Raw genomic sequence first — 25654 nt, forward strand, 5'->3', positions numbered from 1 at the left:
CTCAAAGCCGGCCTTGGTGATGCCGGGCAGGGCAAAGTAGCCGGAGGCGGTGCCGCTGGAGCTCACGCAGAGTTCCCCCAGCTCGTCCTCCCGGCAGAGCGCCGGCGCGTCCGTCCTCACCACGCTCACCACCGCTACGGCACACGCACACCACGCTCACCACCAGTACCGTCGCACGCTCACCACTCTCACCACCGTTACCGACACGCTGAGACACACTTACCACGTCATGGCAGTGATGATGGGGATGGCGGTGATGGCAGTGGTGATAGCAGCGGTGATAGCAGCGGTGATGGTGGTGGTGATGGAATCGACTGATGTTATCAGTGATGATAGGGGTGATGGCGGTGCAGGAGGTGGTGATGGTGGTGGTGAATGAGATGGAGATGTTATCGGCACTGAACGGGTGCGAGGGGCTGGTAACCCCTCCACCTTCAATTAAATGACCACAAAACCACGTGAAAAATATGCAACTAAGCTTGTGCCGGAGGCCCCGAGGGGACAGGCGTCCATGACATTTCCTGGCCAAATCCCATTTGGCGGAGCCAGGAGACTGAATCCTTACCCTCGAGGCTCCTCCAGAAACAACAAAAAGCCACTACGTGTGGCCACGTGGAATGTTCGAACGCTCACTGCGGAGAAGAGGCTGCCACTCCGCAAGCCTCTCCTCCTGCCAGGACATTTTCTGGCACACTGAGGAGTGAGAAGCCCCTGTAGTTGTTACAGGGCATCCTTCCAATACTGCGGAACCTGTCCAGTGGTCCAGAATGGTGTTATGTCATCTAGGGCAGTCTATGCACAAATGCCAGCCTCTCTCAGCATTTCACTTGCGAAACATGGACCCCGCACTCCCTAATGGAACATCTTCACCAGTTAGAACCATTTAGGCTGGCCTGCCTACAATCCATCCTGGGTTTAACCAGGCTGGATTGTGTGATAGGAGCAGCACGGGCTAGAGAAGAGATGGAGTGATGTGGTACAAGAGGACTTGCCGATGACTTGTACCAGCGGTGTCAATATCGGCCTCTGTGGAGGAGGCTCGTGAAGGACGCTACTGGGCAGTTGGAGGCAGTCGCCCTCCAACAACAACGGAGGGTGGAGGAGCGATGCTCACAACAACGAGCGGAGCGCCGGGTGGCTAAAGCACAGCAAGTTGGCACAGTAGGGGGCACAAGTGGTGCCATCAGCCACTCATCTCAGTCAGTCGACCCGTTGAACCTTGGTCTGCCCTGTGACCTCCTGCAAGTGGGCGTTCGACACTTCACGTGGCCTCTACGTGCACCTAGCCTGGCACAAGCACCGTGGTGACGTTACCGCCCCTTTGTGGCAAATGGCGGTTGTTGTTGTTATCGGTCATGTGATCAGTGATGGTGCTGATGGAGGTGGTGATGCTATTGGTGATGGTAGCGGTGATGGTGATGTTATCAGTGATGTAATCGGCGATGCTATTGGTGATGGTAGCGGTGATGTTATCGGTGATGGTAGCGGCGATGCTATCGGTGATGTTATCGGTGATGGTGATGATGTTATCGGTGATGTTATCGGTGATGGTAGCGGTGCACGCGAGTCTCACCACCGGGCAGGGCCGGGCCGATGTCGAGCACGGCGAGGAGTGAGGGTGCCGCGCCGCGTCGCTCCGCACACCGGACGCCGTGGCTGAGCGCGCCGAGACTCAGCGTGACGCGCTCCGGGGTCCCGCCCGGCTCCTCGCCCCGTCTGCCGGGGAAACGCACAAACACAACAAGGATCCCACACCCCCTCCGTGTGAAACTAGAAATAAAAACTATCAAACAAGGCACCCACTGAGCTACGTAGCTCTTTTTCAGAAGAGACTTGGCCATCACAAATGATATTCCTGCCATCTGGCCACAAATGATATCACATTGACCTGGCCACAAATGATAATCCAACAACAATGGGCTCCCCAGCGGAGGTGGGCCTCCTCGTGGAGGTAAGTGTTCCTATCGCGGAGATTGCCTTCTTCGGTGACATTGTCCTCCTCGTGGAGATTGGGCCCTCTCGTGGAGGTGTGTCCCCCCCCCCCCCCACCTTGCGGATAGATGGGCCCTATCGTGGATGTGATCCACCTCGTGGAGGTAGTCCCCCTCGTGGAGATGAGCCCCATCGTCGTGTTTGAAAGAGCGACCCTCCTTTCTCTAAAACAAACTATTTTATTTGTCCAGTTAAGGCCCCACTGAGCTCTGTAGTTATTTTTGTCAGAAGCGACCTGGCCGCAAAAGTGGGTGAGCGTCGAGTGGGTGTTGAGTGGGTGAGTGCTGAGTGGGTGAGCGTCGAGTGGGTGTTGAGTGGGTGAGTGCTGAGTGGGTGAGTGTTGAGTGGGTGAGTGTTGAGTGGGTGAGTGCTGAGTGGGTGAGTGTTGAGTGGGTGAGCGTTGAGTGGCTGAGCACCGAGTGAGTGTTGAGTGGGTGAGTGTTGAGTGGGTGAGTGTTGAGTGGGTGAGTGTTGAGTGGGTGAGCACCGAGTGAGTGTTGAGTGGGTGAGTGTTGAGTGGGTGAGTGCTGAGTGGGTGAGTGTTGAGTGGGTGAGCGTTGAGTGGGTGAGCACCGAGTGAGTGTTGAGTGGGTGAGTGTTGAGTGGGTGAGTGTTGAGTGGGTGAGTGTTGAGTGGGTGAGCACCGAGTGAGTGTTGAGTGGGTGAGTGTTGAGTGGGTGAGTGTTGAGTGGGTGAGTGTTGAGTGGGTGAGTGCTGAGTGGGTGAGTGTTGAGTGGGTGAGCGTTGAGTGGGTGAGCACCGAGTGAGTGTTGAGTGGGTGAGTGTTGAGTGGGTGAGTGTTGAGTGGGTGAGTGTTGAGTGGGTGAGCACCGAGTGAGTGTTGAGTGGGTGAGTGTTGAGTGGGTGAGTGTTGAGTGGGTGAGTGTTGAGTGGGTGAGTGCTGAGTGGGTGAGTGTTGAGTGGGTGAGCGTTGAGTGGGTGAGCACCGAGTGAGTGTTGAGTGGGTGAGTGCTGAGTGGGTGAGTGTTGAGTGGGTGAGTGTTGAGTGGGTGAGCACCGAGTGAGTGTTGAGTGGGTGAGTGTTGAGTGGGTGAGTGCTGAGTGGGTGAGTGTTGAGTGGGTGAGCGTTGAGTGGCTGAGCACCGAGTGAGTGTTGAGTGGGTGAGCGTTGAGTGGGTGAGCGTTGAGTGGCTGAGCACCGAGTGAGTGTTGAGTGGGTGAGCGTTGAGTGGGTGAGCGTTGAGTGGCTGAGCACCGAGTGAGTGTTGAGTGGGTGAGCGTTGAGTGGGTGAGCGTTGAGTGGCTGAGCACCGAGTGAGTGTTGAGTGGGTGAGCGTTGAGTGGCTGAGCACCGAGTGAGTGTTGAGTGGGTGAGCGTCTCGCTCACCGCCGGATGGCGACGGTGAGCCCCTCTGCTGAGTAGGCGCAGGGCTGCACGGCCTCAGGGCGCAGGCCCCGGCACCGGAACGTCGACACAAAGGCGTCGCAGGACGACAGCGACCCTGGGGGCCGGGGGTCACGCGGGGGTCATGCGGGGGTCACGTGAAGGTCACGCGGGGGTCACGCGGGGGTCACGGGTCATTAGGCCGATGCCGAAGAACCACAGACAAGAGGGGAGAGGCGGCAGCAGCCAGCGCCATGCGCAAACTCCGCTCACTCTCACAAAGACAAAAGTCCCCTGTGTAGGCTTAACAGACTGTCGGGGCAAGTGCTGTTCGCGTGCGCCTATGAAGGCCGGCACGGCACACGAGGGTGTGGGTGGCCAGCAGCACGCCCGACCGTCTTTGTCTCCCCAGTGGCGATGTTCACCCACCGCACGGGGTGCTCGTTTGAGTTGATCGAGGGGAGGACGCCCACGACCGGTTCAGACAATCGTCACCGGCGTTGGCCGTGAGCGGGAGTCGAACTCGGGTCACAGGGTTCATAGCGCAGCGTAGCGCTAACCGCTGCACCACCGCTCCCCACACGCTCGCAGACGATCACAGACACACTCTCTCACACAGACACACACTCTCAATCAGACACACACTCTCACTCAGACACAAACTCTCACACAGACACACACTCTCACTCAGACACACACTCTCACTCAGACACACACTCTCAATCAGACACACACTCTCAATCAGACACACACTCTCACTCAGACACACACTCTCACTCAGACACAAACTCTCACTCAGACACAAACTCTCACTCAGACACTCTCATGAACAGGGTGAGAAAACATAGAAACTCCACGCAGCAAGGTGCCGGAGTCGGGAATCGAACCCAGGCGCTGCTTGCGATGATGGGGAAGATTGATGACGATGTTGACGACGACGACGATGACAATGACGCTGACGATTACAAAGGTGATGACGACAATAACTATGATGATGACGATAATGATGATGATGATGACGACAATAATTGTGATGGCGACAATGTTGATGATCAAAAACATGCCGATGATGACGACAATGACTCATGCTGACGACAATAACTATGATGATAATTGTGATGCCGACGATGCTGACGATGAAAAAGATGCTGATGATGACAACGATGCCGACGACAATAATCACGACGATGACACCGCCGCCGCTCACAGGGGTTGGCCGCGTCAGCGACGAGCAGCGAGCGCAGCGAGGCGAGCTCCACGTCCTTCTGCTCCTGGAAGCCCACCATGGCCCAGTGCAGGTCGCGCGACTTCACGCACGCCACGGCCGCTGGGACGCCACGTGCGGCGTGGCACGGGCGGAGTGGCACGGGTGGCACGGCACGGGCGGCGAGCGGTTGCCGGGGTGAGGAGACGGCGCAGGGGGTGAGGGTGGGACGGGGAGACACGGCGGTGGTGAGAGACGAGGCGGTGCGCTGGTCACACCGCGCCGTGTGCTGCGTTCCGTCTGTGTGACGGTGCAGTACGGTATTTGTAGCATACGCGGTGTGTGTGGTGTGTGTCGTGTGGTGTGTAGCAAGCTGCGGTGTGCCGCGTGCGGTGAGTGGTGTGTAGCAAGCTGCGGTGTGCGGTGTGCCGCGTGTGGTGTGTAGCACGCTGCGGTGTGCCGCGTGCGGTGAGTGGTGTGCCACGTGCGGTGAGTGGTGTGCCGCGTGTGGTGTGTAGCACTCTGCGGTGTGCCACGTGCGGTGAGTGGTGTGCCACGTGCGGTGAGTGGTGTGCCGCGTGTGGTGTGTAGCACGCTGCGGTGTGCCGCGTGCGGTGAGTGGTGTGCCACGTGCGGTGAGTGGTGTGCCGCGTGTGGTGTGTAGCACGCTGCGGTGTGCCGCGTGCGGTGAGTGGTGTGCCACGTGCGGTGAGTGGTGTGCCGCGTGTGGTGTGTAGCACGCTGCGGTGTGCCGCGTGCGGTGAGTGGTGTGCCACGTGCGGTGAGTGGTGTGCCGCGTGCGGTGTGTAGCACGCTGCGGTGTGCCGCGTGCGGTGAGTGGTGTGCCGTGCCGGGGTCTCCAACCTTTGTAAGCGAACACCTTCTGCAGCCAGGACACGGGGTTGACCTTCATGAGGGCGTAGGGGACGCACACCACGTGCAGCATGCAGAACACTCCCTGCAGGGCACAGCACCCCGCCAGCAACACTCGCAACAACACGCACAACAACACTCGCAACAACACGCACAACAACACCCGCCAGCCGCACGTTGACGCCACTTCCAGCACCACCACCACGACCACCGGCACCGCTTCCGTCTGCCCCCCCACCCCCCCCACCACCAACCCCCCCCACCACCACCACCCCCCCACCACCACCCCCCCCCCCCACCACCACCCCCCCACCACCACCACCCCCCCCACCACCACCAACCCCCTCGCCACTCACCGCCAGAATCCCGTGCCAGAGACCCACGTCCTTTTTGAAGTCGAGGACGTTCACCATGGTTTCCCCTGCGAAGAAGAGACAGCCGATGAACACAACCAGCCTGGGTGCAGGCCGGGGTGCAGGCCGGGGTGCAGGCCGGGGTGCAGGCCGGGGTGCAGGCCGCGGTGCAGGACGTGGAAGTTGTGCATGCCACGTGTCGCTCAGGTGTGGACCCAGCGTAGACGAGGGGCGATGTGGGACAATGGTTCGTGCGGGACAGCGGTTCATGTGGGGGACGCCGCGGGGCACCTTCGATGTAGGCGCAGGCCTGGCGCAGGGCACGGCAGTGTTCCAGCGCGGCGCGGCGTGTCACCGTGACGCCCACCACACTGCCCTCCCTGCCCGTCTTGTACTGCCGCGGGCACACCGACACGGGCACACACGGGGGAGGGGGGGGGGACACGATCGTCATCATCGTCCTCATCATCGTCGTCATCATCGTCATCGTCGTCATCGTCGTCGTCATCATCATCATCATCGTCGTCATCGTCATCCAAGGACTGCGGCAGCGCGAGCTCGACTCCACCGGCATGGCGCTTTGCGAGCGCTCGGCCCCCTCACCTCGATCATGGCCGTGCTGTCGTCGGCCTCGTGGACGTGAGGCCTCCAGTCCTTGGGCGGCTTCGAGAGGTTCCGCGAGTCGGTGACGAACCACTGCACCTTGGGCCAGCCTGGGACGACGTGAAAGGAGAGACACGGCGATGACGACGAAGACGACGATGACGATGACAATGACGATGACGACGACGACGACGACGACGATAACGACGATGATAACGATGACGATGTTGACAACGACGACTATGACGGCGATGACGATGACTACGATGATATCGACGACGATGATATCGATGATGATGATGACAATCACGACGACGACAACGTCCACCGCTGTGCGGCAGCTGCTTACGGAGGAGGAACTGCAGTGGGTTTAGCGTGTGGCCCCCACGGTGGGTTGCATGGCCACAGTCGTACTGCTGCGGCTCGTGTCTTGCAATCCAATCGAGTCACCTGCACTGTAAGTGACGTGCCTGATGGCTGACGAGCTACGTGCGTACGATACGCGAGGCGGGCGATGCGTGTGATGCATGTGACATGTGTGACGTGTGTGACGTGTGCGACGCGTGTGATGCGTGCGACCTTTGAACTGCACGATGTCACCGGTGGGGCCCTTGGGAAGGCCGCGGTGGCACGCGTCGCTCGTGAGCGCCACGGCCACGCCGCACGTGCCCAGCAGGAAGCCGATCTGCTGGCTCGCCGAATCCTGCACCCACAGCACAGGTCGCCACGGTCAACCCGCCACGGTCAACCCGCCACGGTCAACCCGCTACGGTCAACCCGCCACGGTCACCCGCCATGGTCAACCCGCTACGGTCAACCCGCTACGGTCAACCCGCCACGGTCAACCCGCTACGGTCACCCGCCACGGTCAACCCGCCACGGTCACCCGCCCAGGTGAAGAGGGTGACAATGATGTTGATGTTGTAACTCATCAGGAGGAAAATGCTGCTGATGCTACTTCTGCTGCTGAGGAAAGCACTGCTGATGCTGCTGCCGAAGATGATGATAGTGCTGATGATGGTGATGGTGGTGGTGCTGCTGTTGCTGCTGCTGCTGATGATGGTGGTGGTGGTGGTGGTGCTGCTGATGATGGTGGTGGTGGTGCTGCTGATGATGGTGGTGGTGGTGGTGCTGCTGTTGCTGATGATGGTGATGGTGGTGGTGGTGCTGCTGCTGATGATGGTGGTGGTGCTGCTGATGATGGTGGTGGTGGTGCTACTGCTGGTGGTGGTGGTGTTGGTGCTGCTGCTGATGGTGGTGGTGGTGTTGGTGCTGCTGCTGATGGTGGTGGTGGTGTTGGTGCTGCTGATGATGATGGTGGTGGTGCTGCTGATGATGGTGGTGGTGGTGCTGGTGCTGCTGATGATGGTGGTGTTGGTGCTGCTGATGATGGTGGTGGTGGTGCTGGTGCTGCTGATGATGGTGGTGTTGGTGCTGCTGATGATGGTGGTGGTGGTGGTGATGGTGGTGGTGGTGCTGCTGATGATGGTGGTGGTGCTGCTGATGATGGTGGTGGTGGTGCTGCTGATGGTGGTGTTGGTGCTGCTGATGATGGTGGTGGTGGTGGTGCTGCTGATGGTGCTGCTGCTGCTGCTGATGGTGGTGCTGCTGCTGCTGATGGTGGTGCTGCTGCCGATGCCGCCGATGGCAGTGGTGGCCCGCGCACCTTGCGGGAGAGCGGCACCTCGACGGGCACCGGCGTGAGCTGGGCCAGGAGGCAGCCGTAGAATGCGGTGACGAACGCGGTGGCGTCGCTGTTGGGGTACACCAGCGCCACCTGGACAAAGAAAACGGCACCCCCCCCCACCTCCTCCGTATCGCCTCGGCCACTCGCGACGGACGCGGAATTCGACACCGAGCGGAGGCTGCCCACCACCTAGGCCCGATAGCCCCGCGAGCCACGCTTCACCGCACAACCGCCACGGCCACAATCACCTCCACCACCACCGGCATAACCACAATCACCACCACCACCACCGGCATAACCACAATCACCACCACCACCACCGGCATAACTACCACCACCATCACCGGCACAATTGTCACAATCACCACACGGCCTGCGATGATTACTACTGATCAGGCGAGCACGCCGACACTCACACCACCACAACCCCCACCATTACCACCACCACCACCACCATCAATACCACCACTACTAGCATCATTACCACCACAACCACCACTATTATCACCACTACCAACACCGCAATCATAATTACCACCACCGTCATCATTGTTACTACCACCGGCACAACAACCACTACAGCCACCATCACCACACAGCCTGCAATGCTAACTCACGTACACACGCACAAAGCAAAGACAAAGATCCCCCCCCCCCCCCGTATGGCCTCAACAGGCATGTTGTGGCAAGTGCTGTCAGCGAGCACCTATGAAGTAGTGGTGGTGTAGTAGCAGTTTTGGTAATAATAATAGTAGCGGTGTAGTGTAGTAGTCGTGGTGGCATAGTAGGAGTGGTTGTTCAGCCGTGGTAGCGGTGATATAGTCGTGGTTGTGGTGTAGTAATCGTTTAGTGGAAGTGGTTTAGTGGTAGTGGTTGTGCATTAGTGGTAGTGGTGATGTAGTAGTGGTCATGGTTTAGTAGTGGTAGTAGTGGTGTAGTGGTGGTGGTGTAGTAGTGGTGGTGGTGTAGTAGTGGTGGTGGTGTAGTAGTGGTGGTGGTGTAGTAGTGGTGGTGGTGTAGTAGTGGTGGTGGTGTAGTAGTGGTGGTGGCGTAGTGGTGGTGGTGTAGTAGTGGTGGTGTAGTAGTGCTGGTGGTGTAGTGGTGGTGGTAGTGGTGTAGTAATGGTGTAGTAGTGGTGTAGTAGTGGTGGTGGTAGTGGTGGTGGTGTAGTAGTGGTGGTGACGTAGTGGTGGTGGTGTAGTAGTGGTGGTGGTGTAGTAGTGGTGGTGTAGTAGTGGTGGTAGCGTAGTAATGGTGTAGTAGTGGTGGTGGTGGTGTAGTGGTGGTGGTGTAGTAGTGGTGGTGGTGTAGTAGTGGTGGTGGTGTAATAGTGGTGGTGGTGTAGTAGTGGTGGTGGTGTAGTAGTGGTGGTGGTGTAGTAGTGGTGGTGGTGTAGTAGTGGTGGTGGTGTAGTAGTGGTGGTGGTGTAGTAGTGGTAGTGGTGTAGTAGTGGTGGTAGCGTAATAGTGGTGGTGGTGTAGTAGTGGTGGTGGTGTAGTAGTGGTGGTGGTGTAGTAGTGGTGGTGGTGTAGTAGTGGTGGTAGCGTAATAGTGGTGGTGGTGTAGTAGTGGTGGTGGTGTAGTAGTGGTAGTGGTGTAGTAGTGGTGGTGGTGTAGTAGTGGTAGTGGTGTAGTAGTGGTGGTGGTGTAGTAGTGGTGGTGGTGTAGTAGTGGTGGTGGTGTAGTAGTGGTGGTGGTGTAGTAGTGGTGGTGGTGGTGTAGTGGTGGTGGTGGTGTAGTAGTGGTAGTGGTGTAGTAGTGGTGGTGGTGTAGTAGTGGTGGTGGTGTAGTAGTGGTGGTGGCGTAGTAGTGGTGGTGGTGTAGTAGTGGTGGTGGTGTAGTAGTGGTGGTGGCGTAGTAGTGGTGGTGGCGTAGTAGTGGTGGTGGCGTAGTAGTGGTGGTGGCGTAGTAGTGGTGGTGGCGTAGTAGTGGTGGTGGCGTAGTAGTGGTGGTGGTGTAGTAGTGGTGGTGGTGTAGTAGTGGTGGTGGCGTAGTAGTGGTGGTGGCGTAGTAGTGGTGGTGGTGTAGTAGTGGTGGTGGCGTAGTAGTGGTGGTGGCGTAGTAGTGGTGGTAGTGTAGTAGTGGTGGTAGCGTAGTAATGGTGTAGTAGTGGTGGTGGTGTAGTAGTGGTGGTGGTGTAGTAGTGGTAGTGGTGTAGTAGTGGTAGTGGTGTAGTAGTGGTGGTGGTGTAGTAGTGGTGGTGGTGTAGTAGTGGTGGTGGTGTAGTAGTGGTGGTGTAGTAGTGGTGGTGGTGTAGTAGTGGTGGTGGTGTAGTAGTGGTGGTGGTGTAGTAGTGGTGGTGGTGTAGTAGTGGTGGTGGTGTAGTAGTGGTGGTAGCGTAGTAGTGGTGGTGGTGGTGGTGTAGTAGTGGTGGTGGTGTAGTAGTGGTGGTGGTGTAGTAGTGGTGGTGGTGTAGTAGTGGTGGTGGTGTAGTAGTGGTAGTGGTGTAGTAGTGGTGGTGGTGTAGTAGTGGTGGTGGTGTAGTAGTGGTGGTGGTGTAGTAGTGGTGGTAGCGTAGTAGTGGTGGTGGTGTAGTAGTGGTGGTGGTGTAGTAGTGGTGGTGGTGTAGTAGTGGTGGTGGTGTAGTAGTGGTGGTGGTGTAGTAGTGGTGATGGTGTAGTGGTGGTGGTGGTGGTGGCCAAACTCACCCTGTGTCCCGGCTTGAGACCGCCGTCCGGCTTGCCGCTGAGTTTGTGGAGCAGCGTGAAGGCCACCTTCACGCTCCGGCTCCACAGCTTCCCTGCACACACCATCACCATCACCACCATCACCAACATCACCATCACCAACATCACCAACATCACCAACATAACCGTCACCATCAACATCACCACCATCACCAACATCACCATCACCAACATCACCATCACCAACATCACCATCACCAACATCACCATCACCATCACCAACATCACCAACATCACCATCATCACCATCACCATCACCGATATCACCATCAACATCACCACCATCATCAACATCACCATCACCGATATCACCATCAACATCACCATCATCATCACCATCACCATCATCGACATCACCATCACCAATATCACCATCACCAATATCATCATCACCAATATCATCATCACCGATATCACCATCAACATCACCACTATCATCGACATCACCATCATCGACGACATCACCATCATCATCGACATCACCATCATCGACATCGCCGCGCCACGAGTGTGAGCGCGTACCGTAAGTGAGCGTGCCGAGCGGCTTGCCGTAGGCGTCCAGCGTCGTGGTGCACGGCATCTTGGAGGCCGTGCTCCCCCACCGCTCCAGCACCGCTTCGAGTGATGCCCCCGCCGCACCGCACTCAACACACTCACCACAATCACCACCACCGCCACCACCGCCGCCACCGCCGCCGCCACCGGGACCCACCACCAACCTCTCACCCCGCCCTGGCCTCATCTCGGGACCGCGGGGCCTCGGCTGGTTGGGGTCCGGCTGGTGGACTGCGACGCCGCAATAAGAAAACAAAGACAAAGATCCCCCGTGTGGCCTCAACAGACTTGTTGGGGCAAGTGCTGTTAGCGTGCTCCTATGAAGGCCGGTGTGGTGCACGAAAAAGTGAGTGGCCAGGACCATGCCCGGCCGCCTTTGTCTCCCTAGTGGCCATGTTTACTACACGCTGCACCAGGTCATTCGACCTAGGGGAGGTTTTGGACCGGTTCAGATAATCGTCACCGGTGTTGGCCGTGAGCGGGAATCGAACCTGGGTCGCCGGGTTCGTAGCGCAGAGCACTAACCACACCCAGACGTGGGCAAAGGTCTCTCGTGTCGATTGCACACGATGTTGGGGCAAGCCCTGTCAGCAAAGGCCACCAGGCCTGGCCCTCTTTGTCTCCCCAATGCTGATGTTTACGCAACGCATCGGGGGTGTGGATATATTAGGGTCGCCGCTAAACTACCGCTCTCCACCAACATCATCATCATCATTGTCATAGGCCCTGTGTAGGCCCAATATAGGCCCCGTATAAGCCATGTGTAGGCTCCGTGCAGGCTCCGTGCAGGCCCCGTGCAGGCCCCATGGAGGCCCCATGGAGGCCCCGTGCAGGCCTCGTGTGCGAGCGCGACGCGGCGCTACCGACGAGCGTGTGTGGAGTTCTCTCGGTACCTTCCAGGAGCTCCTCCGAGTCGTCCACAAAGAACTCCTTGAGCGGAGGTCTCTTCGGCCGCTTGAGGGTCTCCACCAGCTGCTGGATCTTGGCGGAGACACGGCTATTCACCGGGACTCCTGCATGCGGCAAACACGCGGAATCATCATCATTATCATCATCCACCCATCAATCATCCACCCATCAATCATTCACCCATCAATCATCCACCCATCAATCATCCAACGATTGATCATCCATCATTGTCATCAGCAGCAGCAGCGGTAGCAGCAGCACCATCATCAGTAACTGCGTCACCAACAACAGCGCCATCACCAATAACTGCACTACGCTCACGGTCAACGCTGGCGACAAATATCTGAACCGGTCACATGCAGCTTGCACCGTACATCGGCGCGCTAACTGCTACCACTACCGCTCCCCCACCACCATCACCACCGCCGCTGCCGGAACCACCACCACCACCCACCGCCACCACCACCCAACACCACCACCCACCGCCGCCACCACCACCACCACCCGCCACCACCACCTCCGTGCTGGTGCCACGCACCGTCGGCCGTCTCCATGAGCTCGACGTTGCCGAGGCGGCGTGGGAGGCCCCGCACGGAGGCCACGTGCGAGCGCTTGGCGTGGGGCGGCCGCCCAGGGGGGTGGCGCTCGCCGGCGCCGCTCGTCACGTCCGGCGGAGCCCCGTAGCTCCCTGGGTCGCACGCACACACAGACACACACACAGACACACACGGATACACACACACAGACACACACACACAGACACACACGGATACACACACGGATACACACACACAGACACACACACAGACACGCACGGATACACACACAAAGACAAGTCACATGAACCCCCCCCACTCTCCTCGCACTGTGACGTCATCACCCCGTTACTCCTCGATCTACGAGACCGGAAGCAAGAAGACTTCTTCGCAATTCCGGCGAATCGCGCGATGAGGCTGCTGATGGTTGTTGTTAAATAAATGTTGGAGTGAGTTTACTCTCCAACACGCCGGTGTGCTGTGCTAGTCTGTAGTTTTCCTTTCCTGGGCAACACATCCAGTGTTCTCGTCGCCTTCAAAATTGTGAAACTGCCGTTGTTGAGTGTGCCTGTGCACCAGTGCCAACGCAGCACCCAACCGTGTAGCGATGGCAGTGGCAGGGGCTGTGGTGGACAGCGGGGAGCGGTGCAGCGGTCGTCTCCAGCTACAGAACCACTCAATTGTAATTGCTGGCGAAACGTTGGACTTCAGATTATAAATGTTGCGGCTTTGCTCTCCAACACGCCGGTGTGGCTGTACTAGTAACGAATCGGCACGTTTTGTCTACGTGACAAACCTTGCTCATTGGCTGTGCCGGGTGATGGCCGGTTAACGACACATTTATATTCACGCGATCTCATCCCCCAAAATACGGATATCCCTGCGTGTAGCCTGTAACACACTGTTGGGGCAAGTGCTGTTAGCGAGCAGCACCTATGAAGGCTACCGGCACTGTGGCACACGAGGGGGTGGGTTGCCGGCACCACGCCCGGCCGCCTTAGTCTCCCCAGTGGCGATGTTTACTACACACCGCACCGGGTGCTCATTTCTGGCCGAGTCGACCTAGGGGAGGCCCAGGACCGGTTCAGTGTTGGCCGTGAGCGGAGCACGGTTATTATGTAACGGTACGTGATCTTCGGATCGTGATACACCGTCAGCTGCATCGTCGGTCCCGCCGCTTGTCGCTCGAAACATTCGCCAAGCACTTCCCGCACCGCGCCCGGGGCGGGCGGCTCAGCCCGGGGCCCGCGGGGCCCTGACCGCGGGCCTACTACTCCCAAGGCGCCGCAGCTTTGCCACTCGCAAAACATCGAGCGGCGGCCGCACCCGCCCGCCCGGGTGACGTCGCGGGCGCGCTACTTTACGGCCGCGGTCGATGTTGGAGGCGGCGGCTGGGGGCCCCGCGGCGATCGATGGGCCCGGCCGCTCCGCCACGGCCGGCGGGTTGGCGCCGCGAGTCTATAAAACGTGGCGCCGGCCCTCCCCCGCGCCCCCCCGCCGTCAACGGCCGCTTTATTTACGGCGGCCGTCCGCGGTTTACGACGCAGACGGCCGCGAGCGGACCGGACGGGCACGGTGGGCGCTTGCGTTTGACGGCGCGCGGTTAAACTCCCTCCTCCCCGGCGCTTTACGAGGCCCCGGGGGCTCGCCGCCCGTCCTCACCGACTCGCGAGCGGCCCGCCACGGCGTCGGCGAGGGCCCCGACGCTGCAGGCGGCGCCCGGCCCCGCCGCCGCTTCCGCCCCCCCGGCCCCCCCCGTGGCCGCGCCCGTCCCGTCGGCCCAGCGGGGGCCGCCCAGGCACGCCAGCGCCCCATGCGACACCGACAACCGGGCGCCGTCGCCCGTCGGCCAGTGCTGCTGCTGCTGCTGCTGGTGGTGGTGGTGCTGGTGGTGGTGGTGGTGCTGGTGGAGCTGGTGGAGCTGCTGCTGCTGCTGGTACTGGTGGTGGTGCAGGTGGTGGTGTCGATGGCGGCGGTGGTGGACGGCGTCCGCGGCCGGCCGGCCGATTGCTCCGCCGCGGACCGGCGTGCAGTCGGAGCTCACGGAGCGCCGGTCGGCCGAGCGGCCGGCGCTGTGCGAGGAGGACGACGAGGCGGACGAGGAGGAGGTGGAGGAGCGGCGCACGGCCCGGCTGATCCACCGCTCCACGCTGAGGCTGCACGGGCTGGCGGAGGAGGGGGTGGCGCCGCCGACGCTGCCGCCGGCGCCGCCGCCGCCGTCTTCGCGGCCCACGGCCGGGCAGTGCAGAGAGCCGTCATCGTCGGATGCGGACGAGGTGTCTGAAAGGACGGGGGGGGGGGGGGGAGCCCAAGTGGTATGAGTGCGCGCGCATGTTTGTGTGTATCTATGTGTGTGCGTGTGTGCGTGTGTGCGCGTAGGTGCGGCGTAGCGGGTTAGCGCTACCGCTGCGCTACGAACCCGGCGACCCGAGCTCGATTGCCGCTCACGGCCAACACCGTCAGTGACGATTATCTGATCCGGTACCTGGGCCTCCCCTAGGTCGACTCGGCCTCGATTGAGTACCTGGTGCGTTGTGTAAACATCGCCGCTAGGGAGACAAAGGCGGTCGGGCGTGGTGCTGGCCACCCACCCCCTCGTGTAGCGTTGTGGCCTTCATAGGTGCTACACGCTAACAGCACTTGCCCCAAGAGTCTGCTAAGGCTACACGGGGGATCTTTGTCTTTGTGTGCGTGCAGGCACCTGGGGGGGTGTAGGTGTCCACGGACATCTGTGCGACTAGCGAGTGGCGTTTGGAAGGCATGGGGACCCCCGAGCGCCGCTCGCGCTGCCTCGCCAGTGCGGCCTGCACCGCCTCCGAGTGCTCGTCTGCACCGCCCACGCACACGCACGGACAGACACGCGGACGCACCCACGCACATGGACAGACACGCGGACACACGCACGCACACGGACAGACACGCGGACACACGCACGCACACGGACAGATACGCGCACGCACGCACACGGACAGACACGCGGACGCACGCACGCATGCACGCACACGCACACGGACAGACACGCGGACGCACGCACACGCACGCACAGACACGCGGACGCATGCACGCACGCACATGCACACGGACAGACACGCGGACGCACGCACACGGACGCACACGGACGCACACGGACGCACACGCGGACGCACGCACGCACACGGACGGACACGCGGACGAATGGACACGCGGACAGTGAGACCGATAGACAGTCAGACAAAGAGATGGACAGATGGACAGACGTATGGATGGATGAATAGAAAGAGAGATTAATGCAAATACAAATAGATGGACAAACGGACATGTGGACAGATGGACAGACAAACGGGCAGATATACGCATGGAGAGACAAAGCAGCAGATAGAAAGTTATACTGGCAGATGTAGGGTGAGAGACAGACGGACAGATGAGCAGAGGGACAGAAGTAAAAGATAGGTGGACAGATGGATGGACAGACGGCTGGACAATAAGGTCGATGGACAGACACCGGAACGGAGACAGATCAACTGGTGGTTGGATAAATTGATGACAGACGGTTGGACAGATGGATGGATAAAAAGAATGGACAAGCAGATTAGACAGACAGACACGTACAGCGTTGGTTGTAGAGATGGACAGACAAGGCAGGGCCTAAAGCAGTAGCGATCATCACAGAATAAATGGCGGTGGCAGCAGTCCCAGTGATGGTGGTGGTGATGATGGCGGTAATGATGATGGTGGTAAGGGTGATGATGATGATGGTGGTAATGATGATGATGGTGTTAGTGGTGGTAATGATGATGGTGGTGGTGGTAAGGGTGATGATGATGGTGTTGGTAATAATTATGGTGGTGGTGGTAATGATGATGGTGTGGTGGTAATGATGATGGTGGTGGTGGTAATGATAATGGTGGTGGTATTGATGATGGTGGTAGTAGTAATGGTGGTGGTGGGGGTTGTGGTGGTGCGAGTGTAGGCGTGCTCGCCTGATCGGTAGTAATCATCGCAGGCCGTGTGGTGGCGGTGGCGGTGGTTGTGCCGGTGGTGTTGGTGGAGCGGTGAAGCGTGGCTCGTGGGGCTGTCGGGCCTAGGAGGCAGCAGCCTCCGCTCGGTGTTGAATTCCGCATCCACTTTAACAACAACAACAACAACACAAGTAGTAGGAGTAGTGTTGTTGTTGTTGTTGTTGCGAGGGGGGCGGGGGGGTTTGGGGGGAGCTGCCGCCGCTGCTGCGTAATCCCAAGTGAGTCCGCCGCGCGCTCGCTCCACGTGCTCGCTGCACGTGCTCGCTGCACGTGCTCGCTGCACGTGCTCGCGCCACGTGCTCGCTGCACGTGCTCGCTCCACGTGCTCGCTCCACGTGCTCGCTGCACGTGCTCGCTCCACGTGCTCGCTGCACGTGCTCGCTCCACGTGCTCGCTCCACGTGCTCGCTCCACGTGCTCGCTCCACGTGCTCGTTCCACGTGCTCGCTGCACGTGCTCGCTGCACGTGCTCGCTCCACGTGCTCGCTCCACGTGCTCGCTCCACGTGCTCGTTCCACGTGCTCGCTCCACGTGCTCGCTCCACGTGCTCGTTCCACGTGCTCGCTCCACGTGCTCGCTCCACGTGCTCGTTCCACGTGCTCGCTCCACGTGCTCGCTCCACGTGCTCGTTCCACGTGCTCGTTCCACGTGCTCGCTCCACGTGCTCGCTCCACGTGCTCGTTCCACGTGCTCGCTCCACGTGCTCGCTCCACGTGCTCGCTGCACGTGCTCGCTCCACGTGCTCATGCCACGTGCTCGCTCCACGTGCTCGCTCCACGTGCTCGCTCCACGTGCTCATGCCACGTGCTCGCTCCACGCGTGGCGAGCACACGACGCGTTTTCGCAACAACGCGAGGGTCCCCCCCCCCCCCCCATTGTAACGCGGACCGTGCACCGTTGTAACGCAGCAGGCGCCCTTCCGCTATAACGCGGTTTCTGAGCGGTGGACGACGAACTACTTTCCTGCGCCGCGCGGCTGAACGCTCGTTGGCCGGGTGTCCGCAGCGCGGAGTGGCACGCCGCCGCCTCGCCGCTCTCAATGATCACCGTCGTCACACGGCGTCACGGCCGGCCGCCCGTGTAACGACGCGGGGATAAATTACGGCCGTCGGCTGGGGGGGGACCCGCTCGTAAATCGGCTCGGCCGGGTGCCGCGTGGCTCGCCGTGGTACGGCCCGGCAGTGCCGCCCGGCGCCGGCACCCGGCGGACGATCCCTGCCCCTCGCCGGTTCGCTCCGGTAGCTCTCTCGCTGTCGGGCGGTCTTGGCCGCTACTTCCGCTGTCACCATCGCCCCCCCCCCCCCCGTCACTCTCTTGCTGCTACTGCTGCTGCAGGGACGTGCGGTCAGGGGAGGCAGGGGAGGCACAGCCTCACCTGTCAAACTCCAATGGAAATAGCGGTTACTAAAAAAAAATAAGAATAATTACGTTAAAAAATATTAAGATTTTTCCACTGATCTGTGTTTTAAATGTCATTTCCGTACGATTCCAATCATTTTTATAGTCAAAATCGCCAAATGTGCGGAGCTCCGCTGCAAATACATGAAGAGACGAGAGGTGAGGCAGCGACGAGCTCAGCCTCCCCTCTGATTGCGCAACCCCTCAGTAGCTGGATGGAGCGCGGGCAATAAGCGCGTGCCTGTCACTATGTCTCTCTGTGTCACCAATGTAATGTTTGTAGACCCCTTCATTTCATGTCCTCGCCTTCCATACTCCAGGTAACTTATTTCACGTGTGTGTATCAAGATATTTAGGCTCGCTGGTCTCGTCATGAAACTGCAATGAAAAAGCACCAGGGGAGGCAGCTGTCACATCTGCCTCACTGAGGGGAACGATGTGTCTAACACGCCCCCCTCAGTGAGGACACGCCCCCCTCAGTGTGTGAATCTGGCTCTGACACGAGCCAGTGCCTCCCCAGCCATTGACCTCACCGCACGTCACTGTGCCACTGTCACCATCGCCCCCCTGTCACTCTCTTACCGCTACTGCTCGGTCGGGGGGGTGGGGGGGGGGTTGGGCGGGGGGTGGGGGTCAGGGGGGGTGGGGGTCAGGGGGGGCGATGGTCTTCGTCGCCTCGCGCATATCGAATCAAATCGACGTTGAGACGTATGTTGTGCACCACGACGCCGGTCAACGCGACTGCCGGGGATGACGTCACGACGGGGGGGGGGGTCTTTAACGTTAGCGGCGAACACGACGGGGAAGACGCGCGCCGGCGTATTAACCGGCCGCCCCGGTTCGAACCGTGAACCTCGGCGAGAGCGGGCGGCGGGAACGGCGGTTACCTGTGATGTGTGGTTACCTGTGATGTGTGGGATGAATGGCGAGCGAAGCTGGGACCTCTTCCTCCGGTAGCCTCTCGGTGTGATGTCGCCTGCACGCACACGCAGACAAAGATCCCCGTGTGGCCTTCACAGACTGCAGGGGCAAGTGCTGTTAGCGGGCACGCCGAGGGGGTGGGTGGCCAGCACCGCGCCCGGCCGCCTTTGTCTCGTCGGTGGCGGTGTTTCACACGCCGCACACACCGCATAGTGCATCCCACACCATACGCACTGCACCATGTACACCACACCGTACACAACACCGTCCGTACACATATCATATACACCACACACACTGTACAAACCGCACACACACTGCATACACACCATTAACACCACGCACCATACACACCACGCACACACAACATACCACCCCACATGAACTTACACCGCGTACACACACACACACAACAGCAACACTGAACACCACTTTGCCATCACAGACAAATCAGCCCGTGCCGCGCCGCGGCCTGTGCTAACAAACAGTCTGGAATATTGTATATTGCCGCATCACTGCAGTATATATACATATTTTTAAAAATCCCAGTCATTCTCTATCCACTGCTGGATGAAGGCCTCCCAACCCCCATGTCTGCCGCGAGGCTGTGTAGATAATCACGTGGATGTTGTAGATCGAGAGGTGAGCTTGCGGAGAGCCAATTAGGCATTCACAAACAGGTTCAGATCGATAAATACTTCACCTGGTGACGTGCACTTGCAGATATTCAGGTCTAGAGATGGCCGTAAAAAAATGCGACCGCCGAGCGAGGATCGAACTCGGGTCGCCGGGTTCAGAGCGCATTGCCCTAACCAATGTCCCACCGCTCCAAACGCACGCGAGACACGGACACACACACGGATGTAATGCACAAAGACACAGGCGCACACACACACACACACGAGACATGAACAGAGACGCAGACAGACGCACATACATGTTACATAGTAACACACACACGTACTGTACATTAGCACACACCGCACATACGTCGTGTGACGGTGATGAAGCGAATGCCAATGAATGGCGGGTGAACGAATTGGTGGTGAATGAATGACACACAAATGGATAAACGAGGGGTGAATGGATGACCCGGGAGGAGGGGCAATGCACGAATCACTCGAGGGAAGATTAATGAATGACGAATGAATGACCGGGAGGAGGGGGTTGTTTATTCATTCATGTGATGACAAACGACTGGATGAATGACTCGAGGGAGATGATTGACTGAAGGACGAATGGCGAATTAATGGGTGAGCGTGAGCAGAGTGGGTAACGTGTGAACTAATGACAATCGAATGCATACGCGAAGGACGAATGAATTACGGGCGAATGAACCGATGAATGAATGAACGAAAGCGTGGCATGTGTACGCACCTTTGGACCGGTTCGAAGTGATGGGTGTCCGAGGTGACAGACAGACACTCTAGATAGATAGACATTCAGATAGACAGACACTCGAGATAGACATTCAGATAGACAGACACTCGAGATAAATAGACATTCAGATAGACAGACACTCGAGATAAATAGACATTCAGATAGACAGACACTCGAGATAGATAGCCAGGCGGGGAAGGTAATTACACACGCAGACACATTGGACTAATTACACAACAAACAACCACCAGATAAGCGTACAATCACACGGAGATACAGGCGATTAGGATGGACAGTTAGACAGATAGACAATCACACGGACAGGGAGATACACATAGAGTTAGTTAGACACGGAGATCCTCATATGGACACTGAGATGATACGATAGGCATGCAGATTCTAAAGCCATGGCCATGAAGATGGACACGATCAGATGGACGTGCATCAGATGGACACGATCAGATGGACGTGCATCAGATGGACACGATCAGATGGACGTGCATCAGATGGACGTGCATCAGATGGACACGATCAGATGGACACGATCAGATGGACGTGCATCAGATGGACACGATCAGATGGACACGATCAGATGGACGTGCATCAGATGAGACATTCAGACGGAGAGACAATCGCGTAGACGGTTCTCACGCCGTTCCGACAATGTAATATAAACACAGAAGAGAGAGATAGACAAACACTTCTGCATGGAGCTCCAGACAGACACGCACAGGACGACGCAGGCCGCAGTGTTCACGGCATACACTCAGATAGACGCAGATGATCAGGCCAACAATAACAGTCTCGGCAGCATGGTACTCGGACACACGTCGAAATGAGATGTACCGCAGAGGGACGGGGATTGAGAGGAGACGCGGACACGCGGTGAGCTTACAGATACAGGCGTGTGTAGAATGACGGATGTCAGACAGATGTTTGTAGAGCGACACACATGGGATGGACAAGCAGCTGTGTCGAGCTATAATGTAGTCAGAGACAGGCAGAAAGGTGAACAGAGTTGCACTGCAATGCAGACGTCAACATACACGCACACAGGGGCATGCACAGAGCAGACGGACGGACAGGCAGCTTAGGCGGCTAATTGGAGAGACGTGTGGACATATAGAGACGCGGAAAGATGGGCAGATGGTGTTGGCCTCTACATAGACAGACAGAGAGACACGCAGATGGATAGACAGAGAGAGACACGGGCTGGCAGGGCTGTGGCACACACCTCGCGGTGTGCCCCAACAATGGGCGCGGTGAAGGGAGAGAAAGCAGAGAGAGCGCGGGGAGAGCGTGGAGAGAGCGGGGAGAGAGAGGGGGGCAGAGAGAGCGCGGGGAGAGAGAGAGCGGGGAGAGAGAGGGGGGAGCAGAGAGCAGGGAGGGAGCAGGGAGAGAGCTGAGAGCAGAGCTGGGAGCAGAGAGGGAGCAGGTTGATAGCGGGGAGGGAGCGCGGGGAGAGATGGAGATCAATGGAAGGGAATGGAACAAGATCCGGGTTCTCAATCGACGGCAGCGGGCGATTGGAGAGGGGTGCACTGGGGGAGGAGAGAGGGAGGAGAAAGGAGGAGAGCGATGGGAGGGAGAGCGAGAGACACCGGGGGGAGATGCACAGAGAGAGAAGATGAGCGGAGAGGTTGAGAGAGAGCGAGGAGAGAGTGGATGGGATTGTCAAAGGGAGATGGTGTAGAGCACGGGTCTAGAGAGCGGTGACGAAGAGGAAGGGGGGGATAGCGATGGGAGAGAGAGAAAATGGAGAGGCCGAACGGGAAAGAGAGGAGAGATGGAGGGGCGAGCGAGCGCACGTGGAGGGGGGGAGAGACAAAGGGGGAGGGAGAGAAGAGGGAATGGGGCAGAGAGAGGCAGAGACACGGGGAGAGAGACACGGGGAGAGAGACACGGGGAGAGAGACACGGGGAGAGAGACACGGGGAGAGAGACACGGGGAGAGAGACACGGGGAGAGAGACACGGGGAGAGAGACACGGGGAGAGAGACACAGAGACGCGGGGGGATGGAGACACGGGGAGGGATACACGGGGGGATGGAGACACGGGGAGGGATACACGGGGGGATGGAGACACGGGGAGGGATACACGGGGGGAGAGACACGGGGGGGGGGAGAGACACGGGGGGGGGGGGGAGAGACACGGGGGGGGGGGAGAGACACGGGGGGGGGGGGGAGAGACACGGGGGGGGGGGGGAGAGACACGGGGGGGGGGGGAGAGACATGGGGGGGGGGGGAGAGAGACACGGGGGGGGGGGGGAGAGGCACGGGGGGGGGGGAGAGACACGGGGGGGGGGAGAGACACGGGGGGGGGGGGAGAGACACGGGGGGGGGGGGGAGAGACACGGGGGGGGAGAGACACGGGGGGGGAGAGACATGGGATGGGGGGGAGAGACACGGGGGTGGGGGGGAGAGACACGGGGGTGGGGGGGAGAGACACGGGGGGGGGAGAGACACGGGGGGGGAGAGACACGGGAAGGTAGACACGGGGAGAGAGACACAAGGTCGACACAGCAAGGGACGGGGGCGAGGCAGGGTGACAGGATCCACGAGGCGTTGCACGCAGCTGATTAACAGAGAATGCCGCCCCACTGATTCGGAGTGAGACCTTGCTAATGACAAAGATCCCCCGTATAGCCTTAATAGACTGTAGGGGCAAGTGCTGTTAGCGAACACACATGAAGGCCGGACACGCCCGGCCGCGTTTGTCTCCCCAAGTGGCGATATTTTACACCACACCGGGTACTCTTTTGAGGCCGAGTCGGCCTAGGGGAGGCCCAGGACCGGTTCGCATGAACGTCACCGGTGTTGGCCGTGAGCGGGAATCGAACTGGGCTGGTGGGTGTTGCAATTTATTTACGAAATCACGGCGCTCGTGTCAATCCACTGCTGGATGAAGTCCTCCACGTCGGTCATGGGGATTGGTTGACCATACTTCACCACTCGGGTACGTGCGGGTTGTGTGTGGTGGGGGGCAAGGTGGTGGGCAGTGGAGAAGCGGCGAGCACAGTCAGCACACCGCACTCCGAAACTCGGCCACCCGAGTTCCCGGCGCTGGCTGTCTCAAGACAGCAAAGGTGCAGCACCTGCAACGGCTGGCTGGGGCTGGAGGTGCCTGCGGCGCTAGAGTTGGGGCAATCGTTGGGCCCGCCCTGCCGCGTCGACCACACGTCTCGGAAGACGCCGTCGCCCAACGCGTTGCCCCCACCGCACGTGCGGAGGTGACACGTGCGGCGGTGACACGCGCGGCGGAGACACGTGCGGCGGCGCTTGGAGGGTGTATTTCAAGGAGCCCGTGCCACCTGGAGCCGGAGTCGAACCGAGGCACCTCCCGCCCCTCTGGATCGCGAGCCCAGCGCGCGGCTACAACCGGCCGCCGCGGTTTACATCTAGACGCGCGCGTTCGTTTGCAGGTTACTCGCATTTCATTATCGACCAACGCTGGAAATTCCGCAACTCCCGTTACGTAATGAACAAAAAAATAGAATTAGCCAAACAACTTCGCTGTGAATTCACGGCCTAATACTCGCGAAGGAATTCCACCGATTCGGGAGGAATTATGGGCGGGGGGGGGGGTGTTGAAATTCCAATTACGTGAAGGATATTTCAATCGTTTGTACGTCCAGCCCAAGAACCCCCCCCCCATCACCACCACCCCTCATGCAGCTGCAATGGCTGCTTTGAGTACATGGTCCAGATCGCCCCCGAGACCCTGGCTGACGGAGGAGGTGTTCAGGCTGCTGATAAAAAGCGACAGGCCCACTCTCATCGTCTACAGCATCCCACGTCGGAGAATGAGGAGGCTTACCGCAGCCTTCGCTCGGAGGTTCGGAGAGCCGTGAGGCGCTGCAAGGATGGGTGGTGGTTGCTGAGGAGATGGAGTCTGCCTCAATGGCCCGCGATCACAAATCGCTTTTTTATCGCTCTTTCGTCAAAAAAGTAACCTGCAGCTTCACACCTATTACCATCATTCGGAGAAAGAACGGTGATCAATCTCCGGCCCCCAGGAATAGGTTTGCAGATTTGCTGAGCATTTCTGTGAGGTCCCGGGGGAGGGGAAATCCCTCAGCCTGGAAAACATCGTGGGACAAAGTGGGGATAACCCTGCGGAGGCTGCGGTGCCTCAAATATTGGAATAAGTCACCCCCTTTAAGTGGCTGGCTGAGGTGCCATCTGTTGAGGAAGTACTTAAGGCGATCCAGAGTATGAGACCAGGAAAGGCACTGGGCAGAGGTGATCTTCCAAGCGAAATGCTGAGGGAGGGTGGCGTTTGTGCACAGACTGCCCTGCATGACATCATAACAACAGTCTGGACCACTAGGTGGGTTCCGCAGGATTAACAACGACAGGGGCATCATCTCACTCCTCAGTGTGCCGGGAAAGGTCCTGGCAAGAATTATTCAACATCGCCTTGCCAGGCACGCTGAGGAGAGGCTTGCGGAGCCCCAATGCGGTTTCAGGAAAAGGCGGTCCTGCACAGGTGCCATATTTTCTGTTGTTCTGCTACAGCAGAGGTGTAGGGAATTACAACAAGGCCTATGATACCATCAGTAGGCCTGGGCTCTGGGTTGTTCTTCGTGCTTTCGGAGTCCCTGACCCTCTGATCACGATCATTAAGGACCTTCATGACGGTGAGCGGCCCCGGGTAAAACTACGTGGCCGGGAGTCAGAGCCATTCCCTATTCACCTTGGGGTGCAACAGGGATGTCCTCTGGCTCCCACATTATTTAACATCTATTTCGACCATGTAGTTCGTGAAGCCTTCAGTAGCTGTACCAGAGGAATTTCCATCTGGTACAGATACAATGGAGGCTGATCGATGCCCAGGTGCTGTCAAGGGATGGCTCCCTATTGCTCAACCATGTTATGTATGCTGATGATCTGGTAATTGCTGCTCATTCAGAGGAGGAGTTGGAGGCGCTGCTGCTGAACCTGGAGCTTGCCACCAAGAGGTGGGGCTTTACCATCAGCCCCACCAAAACGAAGCACCTGCCTGGGTATTTTGTACCATCGGACACTCCACCCCCACAACTCTTAATTGGTGATAGGGCAGTTGTGGAGAGAGTGGAGAGTTTCTTATACCTGGGCAGTGTGCTCACGACTGGCTCCGGTTTGACAGCAGAGGTCTCACTCCGAATCAGTCGAGCGGCATTATCTTTTCATCAGGTTACAGGACGCTGTTTGAAAGCTACCTGGTCTGTCACTC

General features: G+C 58.8%; 1 protein-coding gene across 1 annotated transcript in view; it reads right to left on the minus strand.

The window, feature by feature from the left end:
* The window catches only part of LOC144951406 (disco-interacting protein 2 homolog C-like), a 47121-nt gene that overhangs the window by 16454 nt on the left and 5013 nt on the right, over window positions 1-25654 (minus strand). Inside the window, exons 3-20 of the mRNA XM_078881646.1 lie at window positions 19044-19115; window positions 16704-16847; window positions 15446-15571; window positions 14407-15024; window positions 12747-12896; window positions 12193-12312; window positions 11267-11530; window positions 10706-10797; window positions 8037-8147; window positions 6950-7073; window positions 6371-6480; window positions 6059-6161; window positions 5771-5835; window positions 5406-5499; window positions 4545-4664; window positions 3341-3455; window positions 1574-1716; window positions 1-134 (exon numbers count right to left, since the gene is read on the minus strand). Coding sequence (XP_078737772.1) covers window positions 1-134; window positions 1574-1716; window positions 3341-3455; window positions 4545-4664; window positions 5406-5499; window positions 5771-5835; window positions 6059-6161; window positions 6371-6480; window positions 6950-7073; window positions 8037-8147; window positions 10706-10797; window positions 11267-11530; window positions 12193-12312; window positions 12747-12896; window positions 14407-15024; window positions 15446-15571; window positions 16704-16847; window positions 19044-19115 — 2705 coding nt within the window. The remainder of the gene's footprint in view (window positions 135-1573; window positions 1717-3340; window positions 3456-4544; window positions 4665-5405; window positions 5500-5770; window positions 5836-6058; window positions 6162-6370; window positions 6481-6949; window positions 7074-8036; window positions 8148-10705; window positions 10798-11266; window positions 11531-12192; window positions 12313-12746; window positions 12897-14406; window positions 15025-15445; window positions 15572-16703; window positions 16848-19043; window positions 19116-25654) is intronic.

This window comes from Lampetra fluviatilis, chromosome 62, assembly GCF_964198595.1.
Source record: "Lampetra fluviatilis chromosome 62, kcLamFluv1.1, whole genome shotgun sequence".
Lineage (NCBI taxonomy): Eukaryota > Metazoa > Chordata > Hyperoartia > Petromyzontiformes > Petromyzontidae > Lampetra > Lampetra fluviatilis.